General features: G+C 49.7%; 1 protein-coding gene and 1 long non-coding RNA gene across 2 annotated transcripts; both read left to right on the forward strand.

The window, feature by feature from the left end:
- Positions 1-264: 264 nt before the first annotated feature.
- On the forward strand, positions 265-4123 carry RPL6 (ribosomal protein L6). Its single transcript, XM_042035028.1, has 7 exons — positions 265-357; positions 915-1166; positions 1257-1355; positions 1744-1887; positions 2764-2812; positions 3342-3526; positions 3918-4123. Exons 2-7 carry the CDS (start codon positions 915-917, stop codon positions 4068-4070), a joined length of 882 nt encoding a protein of 293 aa, XP_041890962.1. The 5' UTR covers positions 265-357; the 3' UTR covers positions 4071-4123.
- A 1386-nt stretch (positions 4124-5509) lies between these two features.
- Positions 5510-8778, forward strand: LOC121667919. The gene is made up of 2 exons (XR_006017190.1): positions 5510-5932; positions 7716-8778. It is a non-coding gene; the product is annotated as an uncharacterized LOC121667919 (long non-coding RNA).
- The last annotated feature ends 667 nt before the right edge of the window (positions 8779-9445 follow it).

A 9445-nucleotide genomic window follows, 5' to 3' on the forward strand; every position in this document is an offset into this window, starting at 1 on the left:
CGCGCCGCCGCTCCGCCCGGGGGGCTGCGGGACCCCCGGCACCGCAGCACCGGAGCGCCGCAGCACCGGAGCCTCGCCCGCGCAAGGGGCAGGGCGCGGAACCGGCTGTACCCTGAGCGGACGCGGGTTAAGCGGCGGCGGCGCGGCGGGGCCGCTCTCCGGGCCGGGGGTCCCGCAGCGCCCGGAGCGGGCGGGGAGTCGGGTGTCCCCCTCGCTGGTGACCCGGGGCTGCCCCGGGCAGCGCGGACCCTCCCGGACTACGAATCCCATGGTGCCCCGCGCGGCGAGCTGACGTCAGACGCCGCGCTGTCCTTAGCCCGCGCACCCGGATGCGAGTCCCTTTTGCTCCCCCGGAAGGTGAGGATGGCGGAGTTGGCGCGATCAGCGCCGGACCCGCCGCGCTCCATCCGCCGCCATCCGCCCGCCGGCGGCCCCGCCGCGGTTACAGGCGCGGCCCGGCAGCCTCGGGGAGCGGCGGGGGGGCGCGGGGGCCCGGATGGGCGCGGGGTGCGGAGCAGCGGGAGTGTCGCCGGCCCGGGCGGGCCAGGCCGCGGCGGGATGCGGAGGCCGCGCCGGAGCCTCCCGGGAGCTGGGCTGGGGCTGGACGGGGGAGGCCGCTGGGGCCGGCAGCCCAGCGGCGCTGGGGCATTCCCGAGCCGGGACAGAGGTGGCTGCAGAGTCGGGGTGTGTTTGCGTGTTCCCGGGCTTCCCACCGAGGAGCGCTGGAGCTGTTGTAACCAGAGAGCAGGAGCATTTTAAGTCATGTAGAGGCACGCAGGGAGCAGCGCTTGGTCAGCCATGGCTGGAGGAGGTGGCTGACAGGTACTGCAAAAGTGTAAAGGATGGTTTGGATTATTTTATTTTCTTTTCTTTGCTCTGTAACAAGCCCTAAACCCTGCTGTTTGTGCTCGCAGATGGCGGGTGAGAAGGCGCCCGCGGAGAAGAAGCCAGCTGAGAAGAAGCCGGCCAAGAAGAAGGCAGGGGAGAAGAAGCCGGCGGAGCAGAAGCCAATCCAGAAGGCAGCAGGGGACAAGAAGAAGAGGGTGAAGAAGTACCATGCCAGCCGTAACCCCACCCTGGCCCGGGGCATCGGGAGGTATTCCCGCTCAGCCATGTACGCCAGGAAAGCCTTGTACAAGCGCAAGTACACAGCCCCAGAGACAAAGGTAGGGTGGGAAACGCTGTGGGAATAATCGTATTTGTTTTGGTGCTTTTGGTTTGGAGCGTCCTGAGTTTTCCCTGTTCTTTGCACACAGATAGAGAAGAAGAAGAAGGAAATGCCCCGTGCCACCATCACTAAGCCAGTGGGTGGAGACAAGAATGGAGGCAGCCGGGTGGTTAAAATCCGGAAAATGGTATGGAAAAGCACTGGGATGCTCGTGGTTGGGTCCAGGTAGCTTTAGGCTGGGTGATGAGCCTCGGGCCTGGGGCATGTGGGGACCTCAGCCTGTGCTGTGCTTCATTGTTGGCAGCTCTCCTTGAGCACAGACCCAGCGTTCTTGGGAGATGGTGGGAATTTAGGTGGGAATTCTGTGCCCTATGTATTGCTGAGGTGGAAGCACACACAAATACAGAGCTGGACTCAAAATATTCCAGGAAACACTCTGTGTGTTCCCAAGCACTGGCTGCAGCAGAATTCCTTCAGCAAGCTGAACTTCAGGGAAACAGGGACAACCTTTCTGAGGGTTGTCCTGCTGTCCTGTGGAACACAGGTGGTACAAGATGTTTGTCCTCTTTTCCCAGCCCAGGTACTACCCCACGGAGGACGTTCCCCGGAAGCTGCTCAGCCACGGCAAGAAGCCGTTCTGCGAGCACAAGCGGCGCCTGCGGGCGTCCATCACCCCCGGCACGGTGCTGATCCTGCTCACCGGCCGGCACCGCGGCAAGGTGGGCACAGCTGCTGGCACAGGGGTTTGGCAGCGTTTCAGCCACCCTGAATTTCTCAGCTGATTTCAGCTGACTCTTCTCGGCCACTGGGTGCAAATCTGTGGCTTCTGTCTGGGTGTTTTCCTTGTCCAGCCTTTAGGGGAGGCAGAGTTGGAATATTTGTTAAATTTAGGTTGTTCTGAAGAGAGCTGGAAGTAAAACAGGCTCAGCCAGTTGCTTGGATGACATGAAAGGAGTCTTGCTGCAGTGCAGAGCAGCAGAGACAGTGCCGGTTTCTGCAGCAGCAAACACAAAATTTTGTCCTACGGTAGTTACTGCAAAGGAAAAATTAAGAGTTTTATTCTTAATCTAATTATCAAGGTAACACTGGATTGTTACATTGGGTTCTCCATCCTCAGGATGGTCACCAACACAGCAGGCATCCTTTATTTTCTTGAGGTCTTTGATGTCATACTCTGTAAAGAATGCTGTCAGAGAAGGAAACCTTGACCAGAAGGAACGAAACACAACTGGGGAATGGCTTTAACCCTGTGATGTCTTTGTGGTGTTTATCTAATTCCTGCCTGTAACTCGTACAAAGGATTTGGGTGATGGGATGGCTGCTGCCATCCTGTAGGATGGGGGAAGAGTAAAGCTGGAGTAATTGGCTTTGCTCAGCCTTGAGTGAGGAAGCTCATGGAGAGTCACGCTCAGTTGGAGAGGAGTTAATGAAGTGCTGGAGCTTGGATCACAGGGTGGCAGCTCCTCAGGTGGCACAGCTGAGCCACACCTGGAGCACTGTTAGTGCTTGTACCAGTAACAGAGTACAATTCCAGTTTGGCTGTGGTATGGAAGCACTGGGACCTGAGGATTGATACCACATCTCATTTTTTACAGCGTGTTGTGTTCCTGAAGCAGCTTGATACTGGCCTTCTGCTTGTTACAGGTAAAAATTTTTATTTAAACATGATATTTTTGTTTTGGGGGGTTCTGTGAATTTGGGGTGGATTTTTTTAAGTTTGTTTCTGGGGTCGGTAGCACAACAGATCTGCATGTGTTTGCTTTGGCATGTCAGTGTGGAATCACATTTTGTGGTGGAGTAACCACTCCTGGAGGTGTCCAGGGAATGACAGAATGTGGCACTCAGTGCTCTGCTCCAGTTGATGAGGTGGTGATCAGTCAAAAGTTGGACTTGATGATCTTGGAGGTCTTTTCCAACCCTGATGACTCTGTCGTTTGTGACATTGCAGGGAAGTGGAGGGGAGATAATTAAGCTTCAGTATCTGATTACCTGGAAGAGCTCAGGAAGTAAATTTTTGTATTTAGAGGGCTTTGAGGGCTTTGACTGTTGAGATTTTAGCTGGAGGCAACTCTGAAGGAACTGGTCATCACACAGACTACAAAAATTCAGCTTCAAGGCAGCGGTTTTCACCAGAAAAGCTGACTTTGTTCTCTCTTGTCTTCTCTGCCTTCAGGCCCCCTGGCTGTCAACCGTGTCCCTCTGCGTCGGGCCCACCAGAAATTTGTTATCGCCACATCCACAAAGGTGGATCTCACTGGGGTGAAAATTCCCAAGCATCTCACTGATTCCTACTTCAAGAAGAAGAGGCTGCGGAAGCCCAAGCACCAGGAAGGAGAGATCTTTGACACTGAGAAAGAAGTAAGGGACAGGGTGGTTCTTTCTTTCTCAATGCTCCTGGATAGGCTGGAAAGGGGAAATTAGCAGGAAACAAACGGATTTTAAGTGGTCATTAATAAAGTGAGGTGATGCCATTAAAATGAGGTAACCTCCCTTTTAAATTTGGGGATTTTTCTCACAGGAGAAGGAGTGATTATTCCAGATAAATGTCTTTTTTGACCAAGAAGCACCTTAGCTGTGTTGGCTCCAAGGGGTGCTTCAGCACTCCACCACCTTCCCATTATTTAGAACAAATAGAGAAAAGATTCCTTGAAAATCCCAAAACTTAGGGTTTGCCCTGAATTTTCTCCTCTCTCTCAAGGATTCTGCAGTTGCTCCCCAGGAATTTGATGTTGTTCTTTGTGCTTTGCAGAAATATGAGCTGACGGAGCAGCGCAAGGCAGACCAGAAGGCCGTGGATTCCCAGATCCTGGCACGGATCAAGAAGGTGCCTCAGCTCCGGGGGTACCTGCGCTCCACATTCTCTCTCTCAAATGGAGTTTATCCTCACAAATTGGTGTTCTGAGCCTTCTGGAAGCACCACATTAAACTCCAAGGGAAAAAAAGAAAAAGCAAGGATTTGTGGTGTGTTCATTTCAGTCTGTCACAGCAGGTGTTTTTCACAATTCTTGCAGTGTATGTTACTGTGGGTTAAACTCTGAGGGGCTGCAGGTAGTGACCAGAATTTGGAGTGTGCAAAGTTGGGAGGTGGAAGTTTTGGCTGTTCTAGTTTTGTGGTGTTTGTTGGATTTTTTTTTGAACTACTGAACATAAACAGGAATTCAGCTTAACTCTGAGTGAGCTGGGGAGGGATCCTGAAGAGATTTTCCTTCGGGAATAGCAGATAATGCTGGGCTGACACAGTACAGGATAAAATCTGGATAAAATGTGTGTGCTGAACCTCAGCAAACAGGGAACTTTCTAGAGGTATTTCAGGAGCTATGCCTTAATTTTGAAGTGGAAATGCTGGGAATACTCCACAGTTCTGCAGGATAACTTATTCCTGAAACTAAAAAAATACAAACTATATGTCCCTTTCCTGTTCTTCATCCTTGTGGGATGTAAGGAGTATATCTGCTTAGAACAGAAAGCAAAAGCATGATCTTAATTCTGTAGGCTTGGAAATCGGTTCAAAAACAAGGTGCTTCTGTGAAGGGGAAGTATTTTTGTATCCTGGGAGACTTCTGGAGTCTCTACAAATTTTCCTATCTCAAAAGGTGGCTGAAAGTGAGTGGAGAAAGTTCATCCTGTGTTTCCTTTGTGTTGAACTCAGCAGAAAGCAGTGCTCTTACACAAACCAGGGATGCACAGATCACCAAGTCTGGCACTCTGGAGCTCTTCCTTAGCCAGACTTCTGCAGGAATCCAGGTTTATGTAACTGTACCATCTGTCTGCCCAGTAATTCTGAGCTGAAGTAGCCAACAGGGTTAGACTTGGTAAGAAATAGAGATTTCATCAAATTCATACAGGCTCCACGGAAAGGGGGTAGGAAAGGGAGCGATACAACCCTCCCTGAGGTGGAAGCCATGCTCAGTGGGAAAGAGGAATTGGGCTTGGAGTGCTCCAGAGGCAGTGAAAGAACTTGGACACCTGTGGAGTACCTGGTTTGCACCAAGGGGCTGTGGTCTGGTGCTGGTGGGTGTTACAGTGTGTGGAAGTGAAAGCACTGGGCACTCCCACCATCCTCCTGTTGATAATTAACAGGCTGGGAGATCTGGGGGTGTTCACCTGGAGAAGGGAAGGCTCCAGGGGAACCTTCGAGCTCTTTGCACTGTCTATAGAGGCTCCAGGAGAGCTGGAGAGAGACTTGGGACAAGGGATGGAGTGACAGGACAAGGGGGAATGGCTTCCCACTGCCGGAGGGCAGCGTTAGATGGGATACTGGGGAGAAATCCTTCCCTGGGAGGGAGGTGAGGCCCTGGCACAGGGTGCCCAGAGGAGCTGTGGCTGTTCCATCCCTGGAAGTGTCCACGGCCGGCTTGGACGGGGCTTGGAGCAACCTGGGATAGTGGAAGTGGCAGGAGTTGGAACAGGATGAGCTGTGAGGTGCCTTCCAAGCGAAACCAGCCTGGAATTCTCTCTGAAGTATCAGTGAGGCTCAGCAGAGGGAGGCAGAGAGCTGCCTGTGTCCCGGTGCAGAATTCCTAGCCTGGCTGGGAGGTGGCTCTGTGCTGTGTTCTGCCCTGTGTTCTTTATTTTCCCTGCCATTGGAATTTTGTCTGTGATTTGTTACATCTTCTCTTGTGTGTGGTTTGGTGGATAATGGACTTAGTCAGAGGTTTTTCAGTTAAAAGGAGTTTTTCCTGCAGTTCTGGAAATGGCCTGTTGACATGAATCAACTCTAAAAAGATACAGAAGGGTTGCACTCATCCCCCTGCAACTGCTAAGGTAGGTCTAAGAAAAATCTTAACCAAATATGCTTAGAAAGTTCACTTAAATTAAAAATTGTGTGTGGGAACACTGAAATGGGGAAAGCCCCATCCAGCAAGTAGAATCAAAAGAGTTCATATGAGCATGGGGTATTGTAGTCTGCAACCCCAAATTCAGTCACACACTTGTGCTCTTGAGGGAAAACTGCAGCAGGTATTAATGCTCCAGTCATCCCCTTCCCTCTGGGAGTGGGGAAGTTGCAGTAACAAAATAGCCCCAAAACCAATTGGGTGTGGAGATTCAACCATGTTCTCTGGAATTCCTGGTTGCTCTGACACATTCCTCCTTTGTGGATCAGGAGACACCTGGAACCATTAACCTTGTTTGCTGGGAGGGGAGGCTCTGTCTGCCAGTGTGCTGTCAGGAAGTGATTTGGAAATGGGAGTTGCTTATCAATAGATGCTGGTCTGCAGCAATGGCCTCACGTGCTGCCACTGCCCCATTCCCGTCACCTGTGTGACGAGGTGCTGACAGTAACACACCCTGCAAGGTGGGGAGGGAGGAAGGAAGGGAGGAATCTCTCTGCTCCTGTCAATCCCTGAGCTGAGTCACTGGCCCAGCTGGATGCCAGTGTCACACCAAGGGATGTGGGAGCAGAGAAAATTGGAACACCAAATCCTGCCTTCCCGAGGCTGAGCAGCTCCTCAGGCCGTGCTGCAGGAAATGGAGATGGCAAAACCCTCATGTTCCATAAGGAGAGGCAGCTAGTGATCAGCTGTGATGTGTCTGTCTCCAACCTCCCAAATATTTTCCCTGAATTCTGTGAAATCTGCCTTCATTCTGACAAGCTGCAGGGTGAGGGATGGCAAACAGGAAAAACGAGGCCTGTCCAGGTGACCAGCACAGAGGGATTTTTCAATCCAGATAATGCTGGCCACTACCTGAGCACCACTTGCAGCACATAAAGAGCCTTTGTGTGTGTTCTGGCTGTGCCCAGCATTTCCCATTCCCAGCATGTGAACAGTTCTGCAGCCTGGGCTCGCTGAGTCACTGCTTTTTCCTGGGCAGCCCCCACAGAAGAAGCCAGAGACATCCAAAGCCTCCATCACCCAATGAAAAGTGCTGGAGATGTGCAGCTCCAAAAATAGTGACAGACTCAACCACAGCAGCACTTCATTAGCATCAAATGTGCTCTTTGCTTCAGCTGCCTAATAAAGTGATGTGTAATTATAATAAAGCATCCTTTGGAGAGGAAAGGGAGAGGGATGTTGGCTTTCCCAGGGAATTGATAATAAGATGTGATACCTTGTTATCTCCAGGCACCTATTTTTACCTGGCAGCTGTGCAGTGACCTGGTGGCTGCAGTTCCAGCCCAGTGAGGCTCTGTCCAGCTGCCACGGTGGGCAGTGGGCTCAGGGAGGCAGACTCTGCCTTTGCCTGTGGAATGAGGATCCTTCTGGGACCAGGATCCTCAGGAGAAACTGAGGCTGATCTGCAAGACAAAGTCCTTTCCAGTGCCAGGTTTGTAAAGAACAGTTACCTGTGGCATTTCAGCTGTGACACTCTTGGGTTTGACCTTAATTAAGAGAAGGTGCTCTGGTATCTGGAGTGTGAAGGTGCTTTCATGGGACTGCCACACCTTTTGGGCCAGGTGGTGAGGAAAATTTGCCAAATTCCGAGATGTCCAGTGGCTGGCTGCTCAGTTCACCTGTGCTGTAGGATGTGCCTTGTTATGAAGGAGAGACTGACCCTTTTTCTCCCAGCATATCCCACCTGATCCATGCCCTCTCTCTCTCCTCAGAGTTCAGAACTGTTGCAGAAAAAAAATCACTCTGGATGTTCCCACGAGCTCAATAAAGAACGATCAAATAAATGCCAATCCTATGGATACAGCATAAAGAGCCTCTGCTCCTATCCTGGTTTGGGAAGAGGAAATGAAGTTCCCAGCCACTATTTACCTGTAAATTTGATTTCTCCAGTTCTCCTGCATTGCAGGCTGCACTAAGCGCTTGACAACTCATTGCTTAAGCAATTAAAGCAATTAAATACTTATTTTTCTAAGGATCTTATTCATAATAGTCCTTGCTATGTTTTGTTCTGGAAGCCACTGGTTGAGCAAAGACAGGCAGTGCCTGAGTCACTGGGCCTGGGATAGTTGCGTGTGGAATTTGCCATGGGTGCCAAGGAACAACCAGGACATTTTTTTTTATTTAGTTACTTTTTAATTATTTGTTTGTTGTTTGGAGTGTTTAGACCAGAGCAGTCTTAACCCTCTCCCAGATATCAGTCAAAACCCCCATTTTTGTCAGCTGGCTGGCTTTTTTGGCCTCATTTTATGTATTTTTCCACCCCATTATTTGAGTGTTTATCTCAGGGGAAATGACTTTGCCCGATGGATTGTACACAGAGCCAGCAGCTTCTCTGACCTAAGCATGGTTCACACTCCACCAGACATAAACACTTATTAGTTGTAATAGTGATGAGGAGAGAGGAAGCACAGTAGTGAAAAAAGGACTTGAGATGAAAGAAATTCTATGGTTTTTTCCTCAGCAATATTGATTTTTTGTGCGATCCTGAGCAAGTAACTTATTTTCAATGAGGTCTGGGCTCCCATACTGCAGAAAGCAGAAATATTTTCTCATGTCTGGTCTCAAGAAGTGCTTTCAACTTCAGAAAATGTAAAGTTTATGTCTATTTTCTAAAGTACATAAAAGAATAAGTGTCTGCTTGGCTGACACTGAGAGGGGACCGATCTTGTTCTATAAGTTCATATTAACATTTCATACTAAAAAATTCAAACATTGTGTTGTGCTGAAGACTGGCACAGGTGGCACGAAGAATAAATGTTTTCATAGTCTTATTTATCAGTTTTAATGTCGTTTTTTGCAGAATTTAGGCTGTTTTATTTGTACAGGGCAGCAGAGCTCAAAGATTCAGAGACTCTGGAGCCAATGTGTGTTTCTGCAGTTGCCTGATTAACAGTTCCTGGTGCTTTGCCTGCACCAGGTTTTAATTGGTTTTAATGATGATCACAACCAGCTTCTCATATTTTACATCTGCTGGGCACTTTGGCCTTGTGACACCCAGCACAGGTAAAAAGTTGCCATTAGAACACCAAGAAACCACACAAAGGTAAAATGATTTCTCCAATCCATTGGAATAAGCCAGTGGGGTGCAGAGAGCCACCCCAAGGAACACAAGGAAAGGCTCTAAATCTCATGGAGAAAATAAAGATTAAACCAGAAGCAATTTCATCTTCATCTATGTTGTCAGTCCTAGTGGATGTAGAGGTTTTCCACTGGCCTGACAGATGCCTTAGGATGTGGTTGTTTTCAAAATTAAGGCTTTCAAGTATCACCATGTGCTGTACATGGGATCCTGTTGTTCAAAATGGCCATTTTCACAAGAGGAAGTAAAACCGAAGATAAAATGCACAAAAGCAGTCCTTGGTTCACAAGAGAGGAAGGGCATTTTTCAGAATAAGGCCCTAAAAAGAGTGATGCACCCTCAAAATGATGTCACCATTCAAAT

This window comes from Corvus kubaryi, unplaced genomic scaffold (assembly GCF_017639235.1).
Source record: "Corvus kubaryi isolate FWS band 111438036 unplaced genomic scaffold, C.kubaryi_AGA036_p1.0 37382, whole genome shotgun sequence".
NCBI classification, from domain to species: Eukaryota; Metazoa; Chordata; class Aves; order Passeriformes; family Corvidae; genus Corvus; species Corvus kubaryi.

What these genes read in the sequence shown, in the direction of transcription:
- RPL6 (XM_042035028.1), top strand. Translation starts at nt 915, where the DNA reads ATGGCGGGTGAGAAGGCGCCCGCGGAGAAGAAGCCAGCTGAGAAGAAG. An exon ending in TGGTTAAAATCCGGAAAATG is followed by an intron (nt 1,356 to 1,743) that starts GTATGGAAAAGC and finishes CTCTTTTCCCAG; the next exon opens with CCCAGGTACTACCCCACGGA. An exon ending in TGGCCTTCTGCTTGTTACAG is followed by an intron (nt 2,813 to 3,341) that starts GTAAAAATTTTT and finishes CTCTGCCTTCAG; the next exon opens with GCCCCCTGGCTGTCAACCGT.